The 27,000-nt window shown below is 35.0% G+C and overlaps 1 protein-coding gene and 1 non-coding gene across 2 annotated transcripts; one reads left to right on the forward strand and one right to left on the reverse strand.

The window, feature by feature from the left end:
* Positions 1 to 645: 645 nt before the first annotated feature.
* On the reverse strand, positions 646 to 6,907 carry LOC133674116 (uncharacterized). The gene is made up of 12 exons (XM_062095102.1): positions 6,718 to 6,907; positions 6,378 to 6,505; positions 6,200 to 6,262; positions 5,608 to 5,729; positions 5,107 to 5,222; positions 4,205 to 5,012; positions 3,041 to 3,772; positions 2,279 to 2,500; positions 2,113 to 2,208; positions 1,834 to 2,028; positions 1,610 to 1,723; positions 646 to 1,132 (listed from the first exon to the last, which is right to left on the reverse strand). The coding sequence occupies exons 1-12, from the start codon at positions 6,816 to 6,818 to the stop codon at positions 872 to 874; spliced, it is 2,958 nt and encodes a 985-aa protein (XP_061951086.1). The 5' UTR covers positions 6,819 to 6,907; the 3' UTR covers positions 646 to 871.
* Positions 6,908 to 18,583: 11,676 nt separating this feature from the next.
* On the forward strand, positions 18,584 to 18,665 carry TRNAS-CGA (transfer RNA serine (anticodon CGA)). The gene has a single exon. It is a non-coding gene; the product is annotated as a tRNA-Ser (tRNA).
* The last annotated feature ends 8,335 nt before the right edge of the window (positions 18,666 to 27,000 follow it).

The raw sequence follows: 27,000 nt of genomic DNA on the forward strand, positions 1-27,000 counted from the left end.
ATTATCATTTCAATCCTTGAAGATAAAATTCAATCAAAACCCCACACTAAATAATAAAATTAAAAAATAAAAGAAAAGAAAACCCAAAAAACCAAAAGATATTATATTTAGTTAATATTTGTTTTTAAAGTTATTGATTAGTGTTTCTTTTTTAGATTAGTGATTAATGTTCAAAGTTTGTTTTTTTGATTCAGAATTATGGTTTAAAGTTAGAACATTATGTAGGGTTTGTATTTGAGATTAGTTTAGGGTTAAAGTTACTATTAGTTTGCCGTTTCATTTTTTTTTTAGTCATCTTTATTAAAATTATACTATTTCTAAATATTTTTTTTTAACTTGAGATACTAGATTAATTTTTTTTTTTAAAAAATAATCTATCCTCCTACCTTACAAAACATTTTCCAAGTCTTTTGGGCTTCAACAATAGCCTCTCTAGAGGTGGGTGTGACTGAAACAAGACTACAAAAATCGTTCGAGCGACTATGGCCCATCTCTCTATCCCAGTTTCAGAAACCACAATTGTTACCAAAATCCAGTCAACTGAGGCTCCCCGTTCTTATATATCCAATTTACCAGCTTTCTCTTTCAGAGCCTTTAAATTTTTTCTGCCCATTTAGCATTTCCCTCCACGACACTTGCTTGAGCTAGCATGAAGGGGAATATATCAATTTTCTTACGTTAGCAATGTCAAATTTACATGATCACCGATGCAATAATGGCAAGTACCAGATGCCATTAGAGGGAAATGCTACAAAATTAACATTACAAGTTCGGAGTGAACCTCCTAATCTGATTCCACTGAAAGTAACTCGAAGTGTAAAATAAACAAGAAAGAAAACTGTTAGGGTACAGGGACCATCGAGAAAAGAATTCACCTCCATTTATCTCTGAGATCCTTCTTCTCGGACAGAACCCATGTCACAAAGATTGCCGCGATAAGTACGAAAATGGTTATGAGCAGCAGAGCATAGCTAAAATCCTCTGTAAGAGAATCATAGGTCCTTGAGGGTGCGAGGCGAGTGAAGAAGAGATCCACACCATATGTAAAGACAAGGGTGGCTGACTCCAGCTTGGCAGGTACTGTCACTATGCCTCGGAGCCCCTCCACTTTAAGGGCATGTGTAACATATGACTGCAAGAAGTAAGAGTCAGATCAGTTTGTGAACGAACTACATTAAAAACAATGAAATCATCAAATAAAAGCATGCAGTTGTAAAAAGTAAGAAACAGCTCCATAATGAGACGAACACGAGTTTCCTGATTCAGCTTGATTTCTGATCTTCTATCATGGGCTGAACTCATGTATCAAGTTAGCTACTGTTTTTGTGTGTGTGTGCCCCATTGGTCACCAAATCAAAATCTTTTAAGGAAAAAAAAACCATTTTGGGTAGAAGATAGCAGGAGGAAAACAAGACAGGATCCAACAATGGATCACTTCAAGCTCTAGATGAAAATATATCATTTTTTTTTTTGTGTACAGACATGATCACTTCGAGGGAAGGTAGATCAAGCAGAAATCTGACAGTGTTCTCTCGAGGAAATTAAAAATTAAACTGTGAGACAAAGACCGGAGGGGTAAAGGAAGAGAAGAAGATATAAGGCAACTCACTTGAGGAATGATAGGCAGTGAATCTGTAAGAGGTAAAATTCCTTCTTCCTTCTCTGATTGTGTGGGGTTAACTGACCGACGAGGGTCAAAGAAACGCTTATCCATTGCCAATACCTGTACAGTATTAAATAACAGTAAATAAAAATAATTGAACCACATATGTTGTCACAAAACAAAGAGGAAACAACAATGGAACCTCCATTTCTAAACAGATTGTAACCAACCTGATCACCAATTGTCCCGATAAGAAGATGCTTCGAAGTGATACCCTTAGCAGTTGACGTAACTGTTATCGCTTTGACAGAATGGGTGAAATAGTAAGATTGTGACTTTGTTGTGACCTCTGGTCGTGAATATGAAGACATAGGTGAAGTGAGATTGTGCTTTCCAAGAACAAGCTTCCAAACATCTTTGTTGTCCTGAATTTCAATTTGCAAAAGTAAACCTGTTTAGAATAAGAAGAAAAAACAATATTGCATAGATTGTAAAGAATGATTACTTACTGCCCGAGACTGGTCATAAATTTCAATAACTGTCATCTCATATCTGTGTGCTCTGAGATTGAAGTAGTGGTAGACAATCCAATTTTCACTAAAAACCTGCAAAAAATGAAAACAAATAAGGTAATGCGTATCATTTAAAACATGAAGAGTGGAAGGCAAAACCTACTGCATGGACAGGACCCTGTGAGCCATGATGATTCATTCGATGCAATATACGACCAGTAACAGTATCAACAACATAGACGACCAAATGTGATTCTTCTGGTGTGGCTGATCCAATATCTCCACTGGCTTTAGGTGAGACAGTGGCCACAAAAAGCAAATTTTTTGATATATATTTGTACATCACATCTTGATCAGCAACAACTTTTGCTTGTGTATGAACTGCCTGGAGACAAATGCAGAAGGCTCTCAATTAAACATATCATGGGATAGCGTTAGCAGACCAAGATATCCTATTGAAGTTGTGTCTGAAGTTTCAAATGGAACCTTCAGTACAACAAAATTGAATGGTAGAAATTGAGGTTCTGATAAAGAAACAAGAAGAAATGGTCTCTACAGAAACTGTGATTTTTAGACCCTAAAAACGTATCAAGGTTGCCTGAAAAACACAGCTTCTAATTCAAAGCCTGAGAAAACCTTTTCGTTAACATAATCCCAACATTTTGTCCGAGGTTAAATGAAGATCCATTATATTTTGCACATAACTAGGTTATTTAGCCAAGAATTCCATATCCTCATAGAACAACTCTAATGCAATATTTGGAAATGATGCTTGCTTGTCTCATTTAAAAGGTTTTCTGTAATCCCAATCAACCTGAAAGTTAAAGACTAACCAGCAAAAGCTGTTAATAAATCGTAAAGTGAATAAATCTTTGAAGACAAAGAAATGGTAATCATAAAAAATTGACCAAAAACTGAACACTACCTCATTTGAATTTCTTGTTATGGTTGTAATGATCTTTTCCGATTCTGAGGGGAATACAATGGACCATACTTCTCTGGTACCAAAACAATAGTTGTTTGCAACTTCACCATCACAATTGCTCTTCAATCCATGTCCCTTAATAACACCATTATCAGCTTCTACCGAGTACCAATAAATGTTTGAAAACTCAAGTTGAAAAATGGCAACAGCCTCAGGTGCTCTTGGGTACAAATGTGCCTGTCCACTTGTATCTATTAGTAGATGCAGACGTTGTTCTGTTGAATCTGTGAACTGGAGTGGAATGACTTGTGCAACAGAATGATCAAGACCAAAGGACTTCAGCTCCTTCCCTGTGTAGGTATCAACAAAGGAAAATATTCCTGGTGCATCAGAACTTGGTTTGCACCTGCCAACTACCAGAACAGATGGATTTTCATTCATAGCATGATGATGAGGAACCTGCCACTGATATACATTAATCCCAGTTGGATTTTCACATGCTTCTGATTGCCGTAGAGAGTTCAATAAGAGAGACCAGACAATTCGTCCATCTCCAGTGTGCAAGGCAAAAAGTTTCCCAGATTTAGTGAGAACAATGAGCAGCTTTCGGAATCCATTATGGTCCCTGGTCATTTTACTTTTCTCAGAGCTTCTCAACCTCATGCCTTGTATGGCTGCTACATCCTCAGCACTTGCAAGCATCAATGTACCCTTAACCTTCAGCATGTGTCCCTTGGAACAACAAAATATGATGTGTCAAAATCAGTCTGAAGAAGTCAATGAGATGAATTTTCAAACAAAATATGATGTGTCAAAATCAATCTGAAGAAGTCAATGAGATGAATTTTCAAACAAAATATGATGTGTCAAAATCACAGAGTCTGTGAAGACGTCTATGAGATGAATCTTCTAACAAAGGAGTGAATATGATAGCAAACAATGATTGCTATGCAACCAGAACAAAAGCAATCTAACAATAATTCAGATCCCTCACTCTACTACTAAATAAAGAAGTTTAAAAATGATTGAGACTGAGGGAGGAGAAAAAAGTAAGGAATTTCGATTAATATAACCAGAATCTATTTCAAGCCTTGAAAGAGTGATTTTTGGCAATATTGATCTTCAGTAAGCCAGTTAAACTTGTGAGAAATAATCAGATCATACTTTAAGCCATTCGAAGAGGTTCTGCTCCACTTTGGCCACAGATACACCTTTCTTTTCTACAGGAAGTTCTGATGTTGTAACTCCTATTATTGATGCAAGGCCATCCTCCCTACTCCAAACAATCTCACCTTGTTGTAACAGCAACAAAGAATGATCTTCCATCACAATCAAAGCCCTAAATCCATGAGACTTATCAGTCCTGACATAATTGTTCATGAAAACCTTATGGACAAATCCTCTTTGCTGGTTCAGCTTGATTCTCTCTTTTAGCAAATCACTATTCCAGTCATGACCTTGCTTCACATTGAGGTGAATGTCATTGTCTCCATGCTGAACCAATGCAAATGCTTGTCGGTCCTCTGAGAATGAAAGAGCATCACTAATAACTGTTGCATGATTGATTTTGTCAACCACCTCCAACTGACCTTCACTTGACACACTAATAAATGCTGTAGCTGTACTGGTTTTCACAGCAAACAAACCAGTAAGTTTTGAAGGTAATATCACTGCCATCCCTGAGAAATCCTTAACTAGATCTGATACATATGTTTTCTGAAAGCTGATTTCTCCATTCTGAAAACTTATTGTTAACAAAGTTGACCTTGCAGCATCCAGCACCACAAGTTTGGCTTTTGAAACTAAAGAAACTTCCCCGGAAAAGCCACCATCAAAGGCTGCACTGTCATGCTTTAGGAGTTCTCCATTCTTAGCATTGATTTGGTATACATCAAACTGTGAAAAACCAACAAATCCCACCACATATACTGTATTGCTGTCATGGTGCTGAATTACTTCCTGAACCTCAAAACTGCAACCAAGGGGATCACAATAGCATCAATTGCATGATGTGGGTTAGATTGAGAAAACAACATGTGGAACTTAAAACATCAAATTGGACAGACCTTTCAGCAGGAAAATCCACCTTCCAAACAATTTCACCATGCATGCTTGAAATAGCATGGAGACTTCCTTTACCAAAAACAAGGATTGTGTTGTCCTTGTCAACTTTCGTGCTTGTCTGCAGATCAGAAACTTCATTAACAACAGATTCTTTTGAAAATCCTGAAATGCATAACATATGAGGGCAGGTTTGCAAGAATGATAGGAGATTAGGGAAGATATTGTGTTACGAATAGCGACCACAACATAGCAAAAGATAACACTTCAATTGAGGAACTAAACTATGATCCATTGGATGGCTTTTTCTGATTTCACAATGACCCGAGATATATGAAGATAAGAGGAATAAAAAAGATTATATTTTGCAGGAAGACAGCACAGATTTTTTAATAAACTATTGAATTAGAAACCATAGCAGCACAGGAGAGAGCATAGAAGATTAAGTTAGACAATAAAATAATGTTCATTAAAAGCTTTAAAAAATATAATATGTTATCACTAACCGAAACGAACAAGAATGACTTCGAGTCGCTTGGTCCCTGAAGAAAAGATTCCCACCACATCTGCCCATCAGGAAGGTTCCATGCTCTTAGAATGCTTCCTTCTGATGAAAGGGTAATAAGATCTGAAAGATTGATATAGAAGATTAGTAAAACAACATAACTGCAATAACTGAATTTCATGCCTTGTAGCAGAAAACCAAATAGCAAAAGTATCTACATGAAATAAAAATAAAAGGAGCAATGCTCAATTTATGACACAACCGCAAAGTGGTTTTTCAATACATTATAAATTAGGTGGATAATATAAATCACTGTCACGTCTACCCATTGTTTTTGTTTCTCTCAAGTCCTTTACTCAACATAAAAATTGAAGCAGTCTTAACAATTCTTTCCTTTAGTAAGACACACACGATGACAAAGCGAGTGCTGAAAGCAACCTCACATAGTATTTAGGGGGGGGGGGGAGATGCTAAATGTTTGCTGAAAAACATAAACAAGCAAACCTACTAATAAATCGGCAAAAACATGTAATGGAAATATCACTTCCACAGCAGCAAGAACAAATACCACATAACAGCAATAAGATAATTACATTTTCCCATGGCAATATCGATTCCATCAATAGCATCATTGGTCCCAAGAACATGCCTCCAAACTGCACAAAACAAATCCCTTCAAATAACAAATAGGAAACAAAGTAAAAAAAAAACACTTCTGCAGTGAAATTTAACATGAAAGACTGAATGGTAAAATCCATTAAAAAAACTTACAAATCTCGCCGTGACGGAGATCAAGAGAAGCAATAACATTCTCTTCAGTAGAAACAAGAACACGCTTTCGACCAGTTTTTTGTGTTTGGAACACTGCGTGCTTCACTTTCCCTATGTACTTTTGATGCCTAAACACAATTCAATCAAACTGAATACTGATTCAAAAAAAATAAAATTCTAACAACCTCACAACAGTATTAATTAACAAGTTATAGTATGAGAAGAAGAAAATTGAAGTACAAAAAATACGCAATCAGCTCAGTTTGGACTGAGTGAATAGGGAGTTTAAACAAGTTTTACTAAATTGAAGCGATTTAATGGAAAGCCAAATGGAGCTTACCAGTCCATGAGGCCGGCTTGATCTTCATAAAGAGAAAAGGTAGGGACTGTAATTGATAGGATACATAAAAAGATAAGCAGAGACCTAATCGCCATGGCCATGGCGAAATTAAGAGAAGCGATATGTTTTTCTCTCCGCTTCTTTTTATTCTAGTGGAAGAGCGAGAGACAGATCTGAGGAGAAGCCGAGGTTTTTCGGTTTTGTAAGGTAGTGTTAGAGTTCGTATTTCGTAATAAAAGTGTTTATATTTTTTTTTATTTAAAAATGTTATAAAATAATTATTTTTTTTATTTTTTATTTTTTAAATTTTATTTTTTATATTAATATATTAAAATAATTTAAAAATAATAAAAAGCTAATTTATAAAAAACCAAGATTTTTTAAATAAAATAGTTGATCAACAACAAACAATGATTAAGAGTTTGTTGAATATTATAATAATGGTTGTTTTTTAAAATGTTTTTACTTGAAAATATATTAAAATAATATTTTTTTATTTTTTAAAATTTATTTTTAATATTAAAATAAAATATATTTAAAAAATAATTTAAATTAAAAAAATAATAAACAAAATCTTTTTGAAGTGGAAAAAACAAAACAAATGGCACTGAAAAGCATGATGAATAACGAATTAGTCTATTGGATTGTAAGAGTAGTCATGGCCTTTATTGGTCCCTGTACTATTAAGAAATATTTAATCAAGTACCTCTACTCATAAATAAAAGTTGTTGATTGATTTCCTATATGCCAATAATTTGTTTAATGTCTCCGTTTTTTTATGCCTAGATGAAACGTTTTTTTTTTCAATGTTTGATGAGTGATAGCATAAAAACTATGATCATGGTGGTCATGGTTGAGTGACCAATGTAACCCCTCCCTTCATTCATCATTATTTTGGATAGTTGACATCACACAACTCTATGTTGGTGTAAAAATATTAATAAAAAACAATATCATCGATTTTGTTCTAATTGAAAAAAAAATTTCTTATTGGAATATTAAATTTTGATTTCAAAGTATTTCTAAAGTTGGTGTAAAAATATCAATAAAAAAACAATGTCATCGATAATGTTCTAATTAGCATTTTATTTTCTTATTGGAATCTTAAATTTTCTGTTTTGGAGCATTTCTAATTTCAATTTAAATCTAAAAATAAATTAATTTTAAATTATATAATATAAATGTAAAATCAAATATCATTTCCATCATTAACATTAAAATAAAAATCAAGATTAAAAAAATAATATATGATTTGAGATACTCCATATAAATAACACATTACTAGTTTTTCTTCGCTAACAAAAGAACTTGCACCAAAGGTCATTAATTTTACTTTTTATAACCAGACCAATGCCTCACAACAAGCAATGGCAATCATGTATATGTCCAAGATCTTAGTTAATTCAATGATGTGATGCAAGAAAAAAAAACAAAAGGTAATGTTTCAACAATGCATGAAAAGTTGTGGTAAAAACAATAATGGTGGTTGTAATTGTGATAGTGATAGTGGTAGTGATAATGATAATAATAATAATACTAGTAGTACTAGTAATGATGAGAAGAGAAAATAACACCATCCACAATAAAAATTATGCAACCGGATTAAATGGTGAACATGTAATTTTATAATAGTTTTTAGTAATGGTAGTAGTGGTGATGAGAAGAGGAAATTATCACCACCCACGACAACAATTATGCAACTAAATTAGATGGTAAGTAAGCAGGTGATTTTATAATGGTTTTTAGTGGTGGTAGTAGTAGTAGTGATGAGAAAAGAAAATAACACCACTCACGGTAATAATTATGCAACTGAACTAGATGGTAAGTGAACAAGTAATTTTGTAATAGTTTTTTTTATGACTTTATACATAATTATATAGGTTTGAACAAACTTATAGATTAAAAGTACCATATCAAATAACAACAAATGTAATAGAAAGTAGGCTTATATCAAGATGATGATGTCCGAAAAAACCCAAGTAGCTTAGAAGTAAGGTTTATGTGTTAAATAATTAGTTAATCTCCTAGTTCTAGCAATCTGATATATTCTCTTTAGCTAAGGTGCCTGTAGATTTGAACAAACTTATAGATTAAAAGTACCACATCAAATAATAACAAACGTAATAGAAAGTAGGCCTATATCAAGATGATGATGTCCGAAAAAACCCAAGTAGCTTAGAAGTAAGGTTTATGTGTTGAATAATTGGTTAATCTCATAGTTCTAGCAATCTGACATATTCTCTCTAGCTAAAGTGCCTGATAGCTTATAATTATTGTCTGATAGGCCAAGGTGATTAATGGCTGGAACATAGAAAATATCCATTTTTTAGATTTGTGAACTCTCAAATACTTAAGTAAGTATCTTTTCAGAAAAAGACGATACAATGATATTTTAAAAAGATATACTCTGAAAGTATATATGCTAAAAATATTGAGAAAGCAAAGATTATGAACCTAAAGTTTGAAGGATTCATGGGGTACGTATTGCCCATAAGTTTTATCCTTTTGTGGAGAGGAGTGGCTAGAATGTTATCTTGACCTGATAGCATTTAATGAGGAAAAAGTATGGTAGGCCTTTGAGAGATTTTTTTAAACCTAAGAATGTAGGAAGAGTAGGATTTAAAAAGTAGCTAAGCCCATGGAGACTGAATTCTTACCCTAGACTAGACCCAAGGGGTCCTTCTCTTGGCCGAGCTGAAAGGAGGTGGGTCCTTCCTTAGTTGAGCACAAGGGAGGTGGGTGCTTCCTTTGATCATACCTAGAGGGGCTAGGTCTATCCCTTGGCTTACCTAAGGGAGTCAGGCTCATCCTTTGAATGAAACCAACTTTGTTGAGTTCAACAAACTTACTAAACTAATGTTACCAAAGTGTATTGGGTCCGTCCCAGTTTAAACCCAAGAGAGGTAGGTCCTTTTCTTGGTCATGCCCAAAGAAGTTGGGTCATCTCATTGGTTAAGCCCAAAAAAGAAGGGTCATTCCTTTAGTCATGCTTAAAGGAAAATGATCCCTCCATTGGCCTTGCTCAATGGAGAAGGGTGGTTCCCTTAGTCGTGCTCAAATGAAGATGAGTTGTTTTCTTGGCTGAGCCTAAGAAAGAAAGGTAATTCTCTTGGTCATGTCCAAGGGAGATGATGTCGTTCTCTTGGTCATGCCCAATAAAGATGGCGTCATTTTCTTGGTTGAGCTCAAGGGAGAAAGGTTGTTTCCTTGGCCGTGTTCAACGTAGAATGGTCGTTCCCGTGGTTGAATCCAAGGAAGAGGGATCTTTTACTTGGCCATATCCAATAGAGGAGGATAATTCTTTTTTTATTGTACTTAATGGAGATGACATCATTTATTTGGGTGTGTACAATAAAGATAGGTTATTCTTTTGGTCGTGCAAAAAATAAAATGATATCATTCTTTTGGTTGAACAAAACAAAGAGGGGTCATTCGCTTTGTCGTGCTAAAAAATATATATTGTTATTTTCCTGTGGAGCCTAAAAAAGAAGGATCCTTTTCTTGGCTGTGTTCAAGGGGGAGATGAGTTGTTTTTCTTGAATGAGAGTTGTTTCCTTGGCATCGCCATTACTCTCTCACACCTTTGTCTAAATCCACTGGTATTTCTATAATCCTATTCCATTTTCAAAATTCAAGTCTTTCTCTGTTTACTCTATTAATTTCTCGACTCTTGAAAACATCAAGCCCTCTAAGAGTATGTTTGACAATGTGGTAGCGGTTGCTTTTCAAATAACTTTTCATGCTGAAATGCATGCCAATGATGTTTTTTCATTTTTAAAAAATCATTTTTGACATCAGCACATCAAAATAATCCAAAACATACAAACCATATTAAATTTTAGCAAAAAAAAATTGAATTTTTTGAGAACGAGGTTTGCACCGCGTTCCCAAACGGTTTCTAAATGAAACTTTTCAACAAGAACCAAAACAGGGTATTTGTAAAATCTTGAAAAACAAATGTGGTCTTTAGCTTCTACGATCCAGGACCTATTTTGCGGTAATTTCATGACCCATTTCATTTAAGTGATTAATATCAAGCATTTTAAGCATCATTCTCCATCCTTTAAGGGTATATAGGTAGTAGAAATTTGGTTTTTGTGTTTGTTTTGGTGAAGATTTTTTTTGGGGGCTCATTGTAGATCACTGACTTGTAAAGCTGCATTTTTGGGGTTTAGTTTTTATTATTTATGACATTGTTAAGGTTGCAAAAGAAAGTTGCATTGCTATGCTTGAAGGGATGGTTGTATGTACTTTGGTTTCCATAAACTTGTTGAGACATAGGAGACATGTTTTAAATTTTGGCAAATCCAAGATTTTTTGCTTGGCTCTGCGTGTTTAGTAATATATTATATTTGACAGTGTGGTAATGGTTGTTTTGTAAATAACTTTTCGTACCGAAATGTATGCCAATGATATTTTTTATTTTTTAAAAATTATTTTTGATATCAATACATCAAAACGATCCAAAACATACAAACTATATTAAATTTTAACAAAAAAATTAATTTTTTTTAAAACACAGTTTATACCGCGTTCCCAGAAGATTTCTTAACAAAGTATATATAATTCTATTTTGGGTTCCAGACAGTTGTTAAGATTGTAAGCAAACGTATGAAAGAGAACAGCTTTATCGGCTTTCAAACCTTATATTTATCGTAATCAGTTGGAAGGACAATGAGCCTTTAAGTGGATTTGGATGCTCATTTTCTAGTAACTGTAGTACTGATTTGAAATCGTATGGAGGTGGATCTCAAGGTTGATATTCCTTTGGATTAGTTTGGATGGCATCTATAAGGAGAGCATTGTCTCCTGTGCCTAGAGTTGGAACCTTATTAAACGGGGAAGCCTGTCAAGTGGCTTCTCCTTTGTCCAAGTCCTCTTATTCCCAGAGCTACCCCTCTTCTGGTGGATTGCTACCATCAATTTTCGGTCCGTCAGATTCTCAAGCTTTTGTTTATGGTGTTTTTTAACCAAGATCTTCAAGACCTTTGGAGAGGTAAAAACCCAAGGGGCAAGTTTAGAAGAGGGCCCTTTCCCATTTCTTCGTTTGTTTTGTGATTGGGGTTTTGTTGGACTAACCCCAATTGTCTCGATGAATTTATCAGTGAATCCAATGTCAAAGCAACAAGCGTTTTCGTTTGAGGTGGTATCCGCTACTGGGAACTTTAATAAGCATCAAGATATGACAAGAAATGCAACAATAATGGCAGAAAGCGGAGGACTTGAGAATAGTACCACACTGGAGCCACAAGTGAAGGAACAAGAGTTAAGGGATGAGATTTCTTATGATATCTCTATTAGCTTATCACTCTCTGAAGATGAGGATTTGGGGTCTCAAATGTGAATTTGCACTCACTATGAAAATATTGCGCAACCTTTGCCGGTGCTCAGTCTGTTTGAAATCATGGATACAGTTTCTGGTTGTTCAGTTCTCTAATGGAGTACAGTGGTTGTTCCATTGGAATTGAATCAGAAGATATTCTTGACTTCTATGTTAGTTATGACGTAACTATCAGAATGAAGATCAACATTATCAGAATGAAGATCAAATCATTCATGTTCAAACTCCCTTGTATTCAGCAACAGTTCAAACTTCCTTAAGACTAGGAGTCTTCCTCTCATCCTTCCTTGTATTTAGGTGTTGATTAGTTTCTCTTAAACCTATATATGTACAGCTTGGTTGATTAATAAATGATAACAACAACAGTGTATAAACTGTTCCATTTGTTATGGTATTAGAGCTGCCTATTTATATTCTTCATTAGTTTCTTCTTTTTTCTGTCACAAACCGTCGATCCTCTTGTTCAAAACATAAAACATGACCACACAAATCGACTCAGCATCTACTATCTCTTCTTCCAGCCTTCCACACCATGAGGTTCCTCTCATTACAATAAATACCACTGCACAAACACCTCTCAAACTCACATCCACAAACTACATTTCCTGGAAGCTTTAGTTTGAAACTTTATTCATTGGATATGATCTCATTGGATATATCGATGGATCAACACCCTGCCCTCCCAAAACCATTACTGCAGACAACATCACCACAACAAATCCCTCTTATAAACTTTGGATTCGTCAGGATAAGCTTCTGCTTAATGCCTTGATTGACTCTATTTCTCCTACCATTATTCCTTTTATTTCTTGTGCAGGGACTGCTCAAGAAGCATGGACCATGCTTGCCAACACGTATGCTAAACCTTCACGTGGCCGCATCAAACAAGTTAAAAATCAGCTCAAAAATCCATCCAAAGGATCTCAGACCATTACTGAATTTCTTCACTCTGTCAAAGCCAGTGTTGATGAACTGGCTATATTAGGTGCACCCATGGATCCAGAAGACCTCACTGAAAAAATTCTGGATGGTCTCGATAATGACTACAAAGAACTTGTTCGTGCAATTCAAGCACGTGACACTTCCATTTCATTTGATGAACTGCATGAAAAGCTTCTTTCTTTTGAAGCCACGTCCTCCTCCCATGCAACACCCCTTCCCATTACAGCCAATCCTACACAAAAGACTTCTCATACATGGCGTGGTAATCGCCCAACCTCCATTTTTCACCCTCCTCATCCATCCCCTGCCAATCCACAATATTGGCGTTCTTCCCCTCCCACCACTTTCAGGCCTCCTTTCACCTCAAACACTCGCCCTGCCTATCGTCCTACCCGCCCTCCCCTGCGACAGTATCAAGGCTTCTGCCAAATATGTGGCATTCAGGGTCACACAACCAAACGTTGTCCTTCATTTCAGCTCATTCCGATTAATGCCTCCAATAATGAGCCTTCCGTAGCACACAACTCAGCTTCCCCTTGGCAGCCACGTGTAAACTTTGTTGCTAACAACTCATCCACCTCTCCTACATGGTTACTCGACAGTGGTGCCTCTCACCATGTGACAACAGATTTGGAGAATTTATCTCTACACTCTCCTTATAGTGGATCCGATGATGTTATGATAGGTGATGGTACCAATCTTCCAATTACACACACCGGTTCTTCACATCTATCCTCTCCTACATCATCCTTTAAATTGTCTAATGTTCTATGTGTACCCACTATGAAGAGAAACTTGATTTCTGTTTATCAGTTTTGTATCACTGACAATGTTTCTGTCGAGTTCTTACCATCCTTGTTCTTTGTGAAGGATCTTCAAACGGGGGCAATTCTCTTCCAGGGCAGTATTAAGGACGGAGTGTATGAATGACCAGCTTTCAAACCACAGTCTCCTCCACTTCTAGCCTTCTCCACCACCAAAACCACATGCACGACCTGACATAGTTGCTTAGGACATCCAGCATTTCCTATTTTAAAACACATCCTCACTAGTTCCCATTTAGAATCGTCTTCGTCTATCACTTCTGATTTCTCATGTAATGCATGCCTCTGCAATAAAAGTTATAAGTTACCATTCTCTATTTTCTCACTTATATCCACACATCCTTTGCAAATTGTTTTCTCCGATGTTTGGACTTCTCCAATTCTGTCTTCTGATGGCTTCAAATACTATGTTATATTTGTTGATCACTTTACCAAATATGTCTGGTTTTATCCCCTTAAACGCAAATCTGATGTTTATGAAGTTTTTACACGTTATAAAGCCATTGTTGAGAATTATTTTCAACACCCCATTATCACTCTCTACACTGATAATGGGGGAGAGTATTTAGGCCTCAGAAATTTTCTTTCTAAAGCTGGGATAACTCAAATGACCACACCACCTCATACCCCTGAGCTAAATGGATATTCTGAACGCAGGCACCGTCACATTGTTGAGACTGGCCTCACGCTACTCTCGCATGCATCCCTTCCATTAACATTCTGGAATCATGCCTTTAGTATTGTTGTTTACCTCATTAATAGGATGCCTACCCCAACTTTTAATCTCTCTAGTCCATTTGAATTAATTTTCAAAACAGCACCCAACTATTCCAAGTTAAAAAGTTTCGGCTGCTTATGCTATCCGTGGATTCGTCCATATTCACCCCACAAATTAGAACCCAAATCCAAACCCTGTGTCTTTATTGGCTACTCGTTATCTCAACATGCATATCTTTGTTTTGAACCGTCCACTTCCAAAACTTTTGTCTCACGTCATGTCAAGTTTGTAGAGTCTGTTTTTCCTTATACTAATCTCCATAGCATGCTTCCACGTCCCACTTCCACTACAGCAGTTTCTTGGTTGCCACCAGTTCTTACAGTCTCTGTTCCCCTTCCATCCCAGCCGCATTCTTACACTCCAACCGTACCTGCACCAAAATTGCCTCCTGGTGCTGCTACCTCATCACCAACTTTATCAGCTGAATCCTCACCTCCCTCCCCTGTCTCACAACCAGCCTCCCCACCACTTCCTCTCCATTCCATGACTACCCGTGCCAAAAATAATATCCTCAAACCTATTCAAAAACTAAACCTTCACACACAGTTAATCTCTTCCCCAAATTCAGAACCATCAACTATTGCCCAGGCTCTCAAAGATTCCAACTGGAGAAATGCTATGTCAGACGAATACAATGCCCTTGTTCGCAATGGAACATGGGAACTTGTCTCTCCAACTAATGTGAACAACCTTGTCGGCTGTAAGTGGATATTTCACATCAAGCACAATCCTGATGGCTCTGTTAATAGGTTCAAAGCGCGCCTTGTGGCCAAAGGCTTTCATCAGAGACCGGGTGTGGATTATCTGGAGACCTTCAGTCCAGTAATTAAACCAACCACTATTCGCCTGGTGCTCAGTATTGCAGTTGCTAATGTTTGGTCTCTTCGCCAATTAGATATCAACAATGCATTCCTCCAAGGTACCTTAACAGAAACAGTTTACATGGCTCAGCCACCAGGCTTCATTGACTCTGATAATCCAATTCATGTGTGTAAACTTCACAAGGCTATCTACGGCCTCAAACAAGCTCCCAGGGCTTGGTATCAGGAGTTGTGTAAAATTCTCATAGATTCTGGTTTCAGAAATTCACATTCTGATACTTCTTTGTTCATTCTGCAACTTGATACTAAACTGCTATACCTTTTAGTGTATGTAGATGATATTATACTAACGGGTAATAATGCAGACCTTGTATCTCAATTTGTTGCTTGTCTAGCTAAAAGGTTTTCTCTCAAAGATCTTGGTAATCTTTCCTACTTTCTTGGTGTAGAAGTTATTCCTCAACGTCAAGGCATTCTCCTTTCCCAGCGTCGATATATCCAGGAGCTGCTTAATAAAACACACATGGAAATGTCAAAACCTGTTCTTACTCCACTGCCAACGCACTCATCTTCACTTACATTATCCTCAGGATTGCTTCTCTCAGATCCCACAGAGTACAGAACAGTTGTAGGCAGCCTTCAATACTTGTCACTCACTCGTCCAGATATTTCGTTTGCTGTTAATAGAATGTCCCAGTTCATGCATGCCCCGACTGATGAGCACTGGAATTATGTTAAAAGAATTTTGTGTTATCTATGTGGCACACCACATGATGGAATTCTTCTTAAACGCAACTCTCCACTCTCCCTTCATACTGTATTAGACTCACTTCACGCCTTCTCGGATGCTGACTGGACAGGTAACAAAGATGACTACTCTTCTACCAGTGCTAACCTTGTTTATCTTGGCACCAATCTCATTTCCTGGAGCTCTAAGAAACAAAAAATTGTAGCCAGGTCTTTTACTGAAGCAGAATATAGATCAGTTGCTGCTACTGCAGCTGAACTGTGTTGGATTCATTCCTTACTCTCAAAGCTTTGTGTTACATTGCTCCACACTCCAGTCATCTATTGCGATAATATTGGAGCCACACAATTAAGTTCCAATCCGGTTTTTCATTCCAGGATGAAGCATGTAGCTATTGACTATCACTTTCTACGTGACCAAGTGCAAACTGGTGTTCTACGTGTGGCACACGTTTCTTCAGCAGATCAGCTTGCTGATCTTCTCACTAAACCTCTGCCTCGATCACAATTTCAGAATTTGCGTGACAAGATTGGCCTCTCTAGTCGTGGCCTATCTTGAGGGGGCATATCAGAATGAAGATCAACATTATCAGAATGAAGATCAAATCATTCATGTTCAAACTCCCTTGTATTTAGTAACAGTTCAAACTTCCTTAAGACTAGGAGTCTTCCTCTCATCCTTTCTTGTATGTAGGTGTTGATTAGTTTCTCTTAAATCTATATATGTACAGCTTGGTTGATTAATAAATGATAACAACAACAGTGTATAAACTGTTCCATTTGTTATATCTGGTTCTCCGGATATTGTTGAGAGTTCACGCCTTTTTTCCTTGCCGCAGTTCAGAACATGGACAGTTGCCAAGTTAACAGTAAACAGAAACAAAGATTTCGTGGAGGGCTCCATTTGTAATGGAACTCAAGCTATTGGATGGCATGTGAATGAATCAAGTAGAAGATCTCAGAGATTCGATGCTGGCATGTCAGGGTTTGCCTTCAATAGTATCATCATTTGGGATCCAAAACGATGGCATCGTCCAACTCGTGAACCTATCAGGCAGCTTGAAATAGTCAAGGATGGCTTCCAGGTCAGTACCTCTTGCTTTCCTTCTCATCTTATTCCTTGAGTACTCTACATTGCAGCTTGATGGCTGTTGCTTCTGCTCCAGTAAAAATGAATAATCTGTATATTTTCTGGCCTCCTTCCACTATTACAAGTATGAAAATGATAAAATATACTAAAAGAATGAAGCTTGTTTTTGGCAAATTTGTCACTATCAGGGGTTTATTACTTTTAGTCGGGTGATAGTGATACAGACCAAAGCATTGCCCTCCATAAAGATAATCAATAAAAGCCAGAAACATTTTATATATCCTTCTTTCTTCCAGCCTTGTCTTATTTCATTTTTTTTCCCTGGAAAAAATGGGACGCATTCTCCATCCAACAATTCGCTACTGATACTGGGTTTGGCTCCAATAATTAACTCCACTTGTCTGCTTCTGCAGGTCTGCACATTTATTGAGCAAGTTGTGGAAGATGAAAGCCAAATGGAAGGCTTATCGGAGGACTGCTCAGGAGTCATGGCCTGGCATCTACAGCTTCAATTTCACATTCCAGGGAGTATATCACCTCCGATTGGTTAGCAAGCCTCAGCTGGAATCCGTCTCCTGCTTACTGATAACCTACAGGGAGCATTTCTTTGATTTAACTTGTGCCACCTGACATTTCAAGTGCTATGCAAAAAGGGATGGAACATATTCTGTCTAACGAGATGCACGCACCTTTTACCTTTGAAAGAAAATGCATCATGTAACATTTGAGCTAGTGTATTATGCCTTCATGATTTATTTCTCGTTCTCTTTTCTATCTTTCTGCCACTGACATTTTCTGATAATTATTGGCGCGCCATAGGAGGGATGCATCCAGAATCAAACTGGTTAGGGAACGGATGGTTGAAAGAGTAAACCATCCTCGAATTCAAGCATAGCCCCGACATTTTTCATATTTTCTTTAACGCTCAAGGTATCCTGCGTGCAAAACTCAAAGCAATCTTGGGAAATTTACTTGGTACCTGCCAGTGTCTGATCAACTGTACAGGCTTCTCCTTGAATTTTCTTTTCTTTATATGCAGCAACATGCCATTGATGCAACGAGCTTCTGTACTCTGCCTCGAATGTCATTTAAGAGAGCGATCACGCAAGTTTTGAACACAAAAGTCAAGGGCTATTGCAATCTTTCACACTCCAAAGGATGGAAGGTGCTCCGGAAAATGTAGTTGTAAAGTAAAAACATTGAATTTGCTTGCGAAATTAAGAATTTCATAGCCGTTGTGATTAGACCAAGTGACTAGTGTAGGTAAATAGATTGTTTTCAAAACCATTAAATAATATGGAGTTGACGGCCTGTCAACTAAATGTCGATATGTCCGAGTGGTTAAGGAGACAGACTCGAAATCTGTTGGGCTTTGCCTGCGCAGGTTCGAATCCTGCTGTCGACGCCTCTTTTCTTTTACCTAGCTATGACGAACTACTGGTCGTTTGGATCTCTTATAATTTTGCTTCTCGCAAGCTATTCCAGGAATATGTTCCTTTCTTTGTCTCTAAAAACGATACATTCCTCCACGATATTGGCACGCCTCTTCTTTTATTAAATTTTTCATTCGTTTGGAATATCATTCTTTTATTTATTTATTTTATTTAAAATTAAATTTTTTTTATTTTCAAATTGTTTTGATATATATTACTATTAAAAATAATTTTTTTAATATATTTTAAAAAAAAAAACACTTTAAAAAACAATCAATATCATACTTATAAACACCCTCTTCCACTACAATAATATATATTATTTGAGTCCTTTTTCTTTAATACCGTAGAACAACATAAAAAGAATGAGTGCTCCTCACTTCATTCCCATCTCTTCTTCCTCTAAAGAATTTAAATTTCTTCACAACTCCTAGCTATCTACCTTTCTCTTTAATTTCCACATCTGATCAGACATTACTAGCTAGCTAGTGATATGGTGCCTAACTTGGACCTAATCCTCCTTGCATTCCTCTATGGCTGTTTCATTGCTTGTGTAGTAGGAGCTATCATCTTTGCAATCTTGAATGCCCTCTTACTTGCATTCTTTCTCACACTCTTCTCCATTGCCATCATCGATCTTCAAGCTGTGTTCTCTTTTGTTTCTCGGTTCGTTGTGCCTCTAAAGGAAAATCTTAAGCTGGGGTTTGCTCTACTCGTCTGCATGGTCATGTATTGTGCCATCGGAGCCATGTTGGCTTCAAAACCTTTATTTGAACGCACGGTTTCTGAAATCAAAGTGAAGGCTCGACATGTTTTGAGCCATTTAGAAGTTTTAGCTGCCTCTTGTTGAGACTTGAAGAATATCATGCATGAAGCTTTTCAAGTCATCTCATGTTTTGACATGCATGTTCGGAACTGCTCAAGCAATCGGCCGGCGCAATGCGGAGAATGAGTAGCAGCTATATGTCAGTTCTGTATGTATCTTGATTCCTCCATGTCAGTAGGAATTAATTCCCTTCTTTCATGCTGTGCTTAGTGAGACATTTTTCTACTCAGAAAATAACGAAATCCGAATCATCAGTGATTTTCTTGTTCAACACAATAATAATGAAATCCAGAAACATGCCATGTCTTTAAGTTTATTGAATTTGGCCAGAATTAGATTGTTTTTTTCTTACTTATGTTTTGGTAATCATGTTTTAGATGCTTAGTCATTTTTTTTCTTGTTGAGAATATATTTTAGATAGGTGATTTATGAAAAATTAAAAAGAGTGGACTGAGTTTGATATATTTCCAGATGTTTAGACACTATTCCAATACATCGGTTTGTAATTAAAATAATCATGAACTTTTATAAATAGCCAAAAAACTGTGCTACTACAAATATGATGAATTTTTCAATTATATGTCACTATGAAAATCAAATTCATTTTATATATACAATTTATAATGGAAATATTGATATAGGTTTAGTTAAAGATTAATCAACTATTAAGTTAGGTTTTAAAAATAATTTTGTATTATTCTTTAACATATCCTCTCAAGTTGTGCATAATTTTTATTAATTAAAATAAAAATAGTAAAATTTGAATTCATAACTGTTTGATTATCAAAACTATGATACCATATCAAAAAATCAATTCAACTTAAAAATTTAAATTATTAGATGAGGTTCAAAAAATAATTTTATATTACTCTCTAATAATTTCATTATAAACTTTGTGAAAATTAATGAATCATAATCAAATTATTAAAACATCAATTATGTGAACAGATCATAATATATATATAACATTCCTTGCATCAATATTGGGTTAATGCTTGCAGATAACAATATTCCTTGCGTCAACAACAATATATATATTTTCACCTTTTGTAATACCTTTTCTATTTCCAATTCATTTTTTTATATAAATATCTTATTGGATTAAACATAAATTACAGTCTTATAGATTTAATAACAATATTTAACTTCATCACTTTCAATTTATTAAAAAAAGTACCAAAGACAAAAATTTAAACATATAAAAACAATACTCCTATTAACAAAACCTAATAAATACTTTGAAAACACTGCATATCATGGGTGAAACATTGAGGGAAATAAAATCTTTTTACAAGTTACATTAGTTATTATCAAATTGATTTTGAATAAATAAGTTTCTCATATTTTAAAAGCATAATAAAATAACTAAAATATTCTTGAGAGTAAATATTATAAAACTAGTGTTCATGAGTTTTTTTTTTATATTTTCATACTAGTTTTTTCGTTATAATCAAGTTGACTAAGGAGTAATTTGATTTTTTAATATTATAATATATATATATTTTTTAAAAAGTGGTTGGTGTGCGGGCTTGTGCTCTTCAGGTGGCGCCTTCACCATCCAAAAATCCCCTTACATCATGTCATTAGAATTATTGCAACATCTTCTTCGTAGTGGGATGACAACTGACGGCAACAAATAAGTTTTTCATATTCAAATTAAATTTCAGAGTTGTCCTTTTATTTACTAAGATTTTAACTTTGGTTCTTATTTTTTGATTTCTAATTTTTGTTCTTGATCTTTTTATAAAATTTTGATTTGTTTTTAATTTCATTTTTTAATCCCAATTTGTAATATTTTATTTTTTTCAATTTAAACCTCATTCTTTTGATAGTTTTTTTTCTTTAGGTCCTTTTGTTAAATTGATTTTTCTTTTCAATTTCACCCTTCAATAAAAAAAATTATAGTTGTCGTCTAATTTGTTTTCTATTTCAACTTTGATTCTTATTTTTTAATTTCTATTTTTGGTTTTAGGATCCTTTTGTATAATTATATTTCAATTTTATTTTTTAATATTTTATTGATTAGGAATTAGACTTCATGGTTTTTTCAAACAGAGCATTTCCAGTCTAATAACCCGGGTCACGAGTTTGAAAAGTTGATGCAGGTTGACATTATTTTTTCTTTACTTATTTTCTTTGCTAATTTCATCATACGACATTGGTTTTTTTTTTTTAAGAAAATGAGCTTTGTGATTTTTTTCCTTTTGTTTTCTATCATACTATCTTGATCTCATGACTTGGATTGTGGGGTTGACGAGTTAATTATGTTGACTCAACCCTTATAACTCGGGTTAACTCGGTCCTTATAACCCAAGTTATAAGTTTTTCATACTAACTCGGGTTGACTTAAATTTTTTTTATTATTTTTAATCAATTTATTACTTTTTTATATTTAATTAGTTGAAAATTGAGTTACATTATTTTTTTTAAAGTTATCATGATAATTTTTTTATTTAGTCCAAAGGAAAAACAAACCAGCAAAGCAAGCTTTAAATATCATATGGGTCCGTGCGTGCCCTAACAAACGGTAGGGGTGTTCATGGTTCAGTTCGGTTCGGTTTAGACTAAAAAAACCAACCGAACCGAATTACAACATATTTGTAAAAAATTAACTGAACCGGACCGGAAACCGGTTCAAATCGAACCGGTCTAGTTCGGTTAAATCCGGTTTTTTAAGGAAAAAACCGGGAAACCTAATCCCATGGGTTTTTTTGGTTTTTTTTTAAATTGGCTTACGGTGGGCAGGAATTCACTTTAAAGAAAGACAACCATGGTATATAGCGATTGTTTATGCATGATCAGCAATGTTCTTTCCCCGGCCAATCTGGTCTACACATTGTGAACTCCAAGCTGGGGTTCTTGCAATCCAAACTAGACCCCAAGTAGCTTTTCGGCCTAGTCGAATCGCTTTCCTGCAGTATTAATTAAGAGAAGTGCATGCCACCTCTTGTAAGTAACCAGTCAAGCAAATCCATGTAATTAAACTCTTATCCCCATATGTTAGATTTCTGGAAGTTTTGAAAAATCTTTAAGGAATTCTAGACTTTGGGATGATACCTCCATTAGTTGTCCAGATCTTTGTTGTGACTGGAACGTTCCTTGTCTGTGCCCATCCATGTCGTTGGAGTTTGTTTGCAGCCATGCTTCCCTACCACTGAAATGTAACATATATAATTGAATTAGCTTGAAATTATATTGACACGGTGCACAACAATATCTTTACTTGATGGATGCGGAGATGTGAGTTATTTACTTGTTAATCAGCTTAAGAAGAGATAGATGCAGAGAAGATGTTAGGTTTGGTGTGGGCGGCGGCTGCAGAAGAGATAGAGCTAGAGAAGAGATATATGTGGAGATGTGGGTAAGAGGCAGAGAAGATGAAAAATTTAGGTTTGGTGTGGGCGGCGGCTGCGGAAGTAAATTGTAATGTTAGGTTTAGGTTTACACTTTATTGTACTAGTTAGTATTTATACTAGGTCAGTAGGTTGTTTCTTCTGGCTTTATTTTTACGGGTAGCCAGTTCGATTCACCGGTTTTGGTGGTCAAACCGAAACCGAACCGAACCGGAAAGAGTTTTGGTTTTGGTAATCAGTTTAATCGGTTTTTTATCTCGGTTTGGTTTTCTCGGTTAATTTTCCATCGGTTTTCTCGGTTTTTTCGGTTACTCGGTTTTTTTGACCACCCCTAACAAACGGTTACCTTATCTTTTCTGTTTATAAAATTCATATTTTGCCGCGAACTCTGACTACCCAGCATCTTCTTCTTCTGGCAAAGCAAAAGCAAAACAAATCTTTAAGACATTTTTGTGATGGAAACAATAAACGTGCTTTACTCTCCCTATGTTACCATCTTCAAGCTAGTAAGCCTTGTCGTCAATCTCCAGTTGAAAAATCACTGATGCTACAAAGATTCCGATCACCAAACAGTACTCAACTACTGTCGGATTCTGATAAGGAAGGTTTGACTGTTGAAACTGAAAAATTTTCCGGTTCTGTCAGTCCTGTTTACGTGCGCCTACACACCTCCTAATAAAGATCTCCGAATTCCTCATAGCGGGTAAAATTAGTTTTGTGATCTTAACATTAATACTATAGATTAAATTTGGGAATTGTTTTATAATTTTGTTGATTTACATCTTGTGATATTTTCCGATGGAATGATTTGCTTGAATGTGCAGGTACCATTTTGCTGATGACAAGTTTATTTTCCAATACTGAAATGAAGAATCTCATAACTTTGGAATAATATAAAATCATCTCTCTGCTTCACCAAACAATTTCAACTTTTAAGTTAAATATGGTTTTTTACTAAGTTCGAATATTACTATTTTTTTCTAGTTAAAATATAATAACATAAGATATAATGGATTGTATAAAATTGGTTAATGAAACATGTTGAAGAATGTTTGTTATTGGAATAAGAGTGTTTGTTGTGTTTTGGTACGATAACTGCGAGAATTAAAGTATAAATATTTAAAGAATAAAAATTATGAATCTTTGACCTGAGTGGTTCAAGAGGTATAAATAACCACTTAACCTTGTCATGTTATTGGAATTGAGGGGTTGGAGTGTTATTTTCTCCTGATAACATTAATGAAATAAGGGATAAATATCTTTTACACAATATATATTAATATTAATGGACAAATATCTCTTACACAATATTAGTGTTGATGAAAATATAGTAGGGCATTGAAAAACTTTTATACACATAGGAATGTAGAGAGACGAGTATTCTTGACATTAATATTTTATGTTAAAAGTCATAAAAATAAATAAATGAAACTTTATGACCTAACACGAGGTCTATAATGATCGTCAGGTTCATACCACTTAGACTTGGCATAATACTAAGCCCACAAGCAATGCATCTAGCAGCTTGCCAAACTCATATATACTTGGGATCAGTGCATAACTAAACTCAAGAATGTTGAGTCTTACAGATCGTAAGATCCATGTCCATTTGAGTTCAACACATAGCTAAACCTAAGGACGTTGGGGTTGACAGCTTGGTAGATTCACATGTACTTGGGTTTAGCACATAATTAAAATCAAGGACGTTGGGTTTGACAGCTTACTAAACCTATGTAACTCAGCGCGTAGCTGAACTCAAGAATGTTGGATCTGACAACTCGCTAGATCCATGCGTACTTAAGCTCAGCACATAACTGAATGCAGAGATATTGAATTTGACAACTCGTAATGCTCATGTTTGCTTGGGCTTAATACATAGATGAAACCAAAGAAATTGGACATGGCAACAAATTAAATCTATGTCATCTGGGCGTGGCTCTGCCAAGCATTTAGATGTTGAGTAGGGACGTAAGCCCCACCCTTTTATTATTCAGATTGCCACCCCACCTTAGACCTTTTAAATATGGATGTAGGCTAAAAATTTAATTTTAAAAATATGCTATCCAAGAAAAACTACTATGAATCCTTCCACAACAGATTAAGCTTTGGTGACATTAAATGACTGCTCATTTGATCTAACGGAAGAAGTTGTGTGTTCAGTCCAAGTGATATTTTTTTTTAATTATCGCAAAGGTAGGCATGAGCTGATGTTGGAGAATGCTTTTTGTGGTTGAGAAAGACTTCTTGCAGCCTCCTCAGGTACATATGCGTTCCATGAATTCTGTCCTGTTCCTCATAAATCTTGAGATTACTGTTGATTTGTTATGCATAATTTTTATTTAGAATTTTATGTTTTGTCATTTAACAAGGAATTAACATCCTTCTTGCACGACTTGTAACCAAATACAATAATTCTGCTGTTCTGAGGTTATAAATAAACTTGTTATTGATTCTGCTGTTCTGAGGCTATAGGTTTCTTCGCTTGACGACTGCATAAGAGAGATTCTGCTGTTCTGAGGTTATAAATAAACTTGTCATTGATTGATAGCTGATAGCTCTTCCTTCTTGCACGTAGCCATCCTTCCCTGTTTTTCTTTCCCTCGGGGGTACGCAGGCAAAGCTACAAGATCATTAAATAAAATATACAGAATATGGATCTTTATTTTGCATTCGATTTGTGCCCGTTTCTGCTGCTCCAGGGGTCATGAGGGATTAAGAGGCTGTTTGAGATAGCAGTTGTTTTTGTTTTTTGAAGTGTTTTTTATTTAAAAATATATTAAAATAATATTTTTTTTATTTTTTAAAATTTTTTTTGACATTAACACATCAAATTAAATGATTTAAAAATACTAAAAAATAATTTTTTTAAAAAAATATTTTTTATTTTTTTTAAATTAATTTAAAACACAAAAATATACATAAACTAATACAGGCTTCTAGGGTCAATATACGAAAGTTTCATTGATGGTTGCTGCATTATTAAGTGATACTCTAAAAGGCGTGAGAAAATCACTCTGGTAAGCTTCCCACGCCTTTTAACTTTCCCTATTATTTCCTTATTATTAATATATTATATTATTATAACTATTATATCATAATTATATTATATTATATTATTCTATTATATTATAACATATCCTAAAAAAATACTGTAATTGTTTTTTTTTAGTTTTTTTTCTTTTAATGAATTTTTTTATTTAATTTAGTTTGTCAATGTGAAATTTTTTTTATTTAGTTATCAGATTTTCATGACACGGTTTCTGAATTTAATGGGTTAACCTGATTTAACGAGTTAACCCAGAATTTGTGTTTTTTTAATTAATTTCTGTCGTTTAGTTTAGTTTGTTAATGTTAAATTTCTTTTTATTTAATTATCAGACTTGCATGACACGTATTCCGAGCTTGACGGGTTAACCCAGTTAATTCTGGGTAAACCCGTCAATTTTTTTTTCTATTTAGTTATCAAACTTTCATGACGCGAATTCTAGGTTTGACGGGTCAACCCAGTTAATTCAGATTTTTTTTATTTTTCTTCATTAGTTTTTTTTTCCTATTAGTTTTTTTTTCTTTGTTTTTTTCTTTTTAATTAATCTATTTAATTATCACGCTTTTATGACACGATCTTAGCCAGACCCACATCCAATGTTATTGGGTTTGGTATTGCAGTCAGACCCATTTAAACTTGGATCATGCAAGTTTAATGTTATTATTAATATTATAAATATTACTATTAGATCAGACATTGCCGTCAAACCCAAGACTCTTGGGTATAGTTTTGTAGAAAAACCTAACACTTTTAAATCTTAGTTTTTTTTATATACTTTTTATGCAAAAAAAAAATTAACTCGCGGCATCGCACGGGTAACGTAACTAGTATAAGACAAGAACGTCTGGTTCTTATTTTCAACATACAAAAGATGATACAAGGTCAAAAGATTTTTCTTCATTATCAATTTTTATGTGTGAATAATTGGGAATGCATTTAAGCAATTGATTTAATTTAATTTAAAATTATTTTAAAAAAACTAAATTTAACAAAAAATAATAAATAAAAAAAACTCGAGATAACTCATGTTATTTTTAAAATTAGTAAACAATTCTACAAAAAAAATTAAAAAATAACAGAAC

Source organism: Populus nigra, chromosome 15, assembly GCF_951802175.1.
Source record: "Populus nigra chromosome 15, ddPopNigr1.1, whole genome shotgun sequence".
Lineage (NCBI taxonomy): Eukaryota > Viridiplantae > Streptophyta > Magnoliopsida > Malpighiales > Salicaceae > Populus > Populus nigra.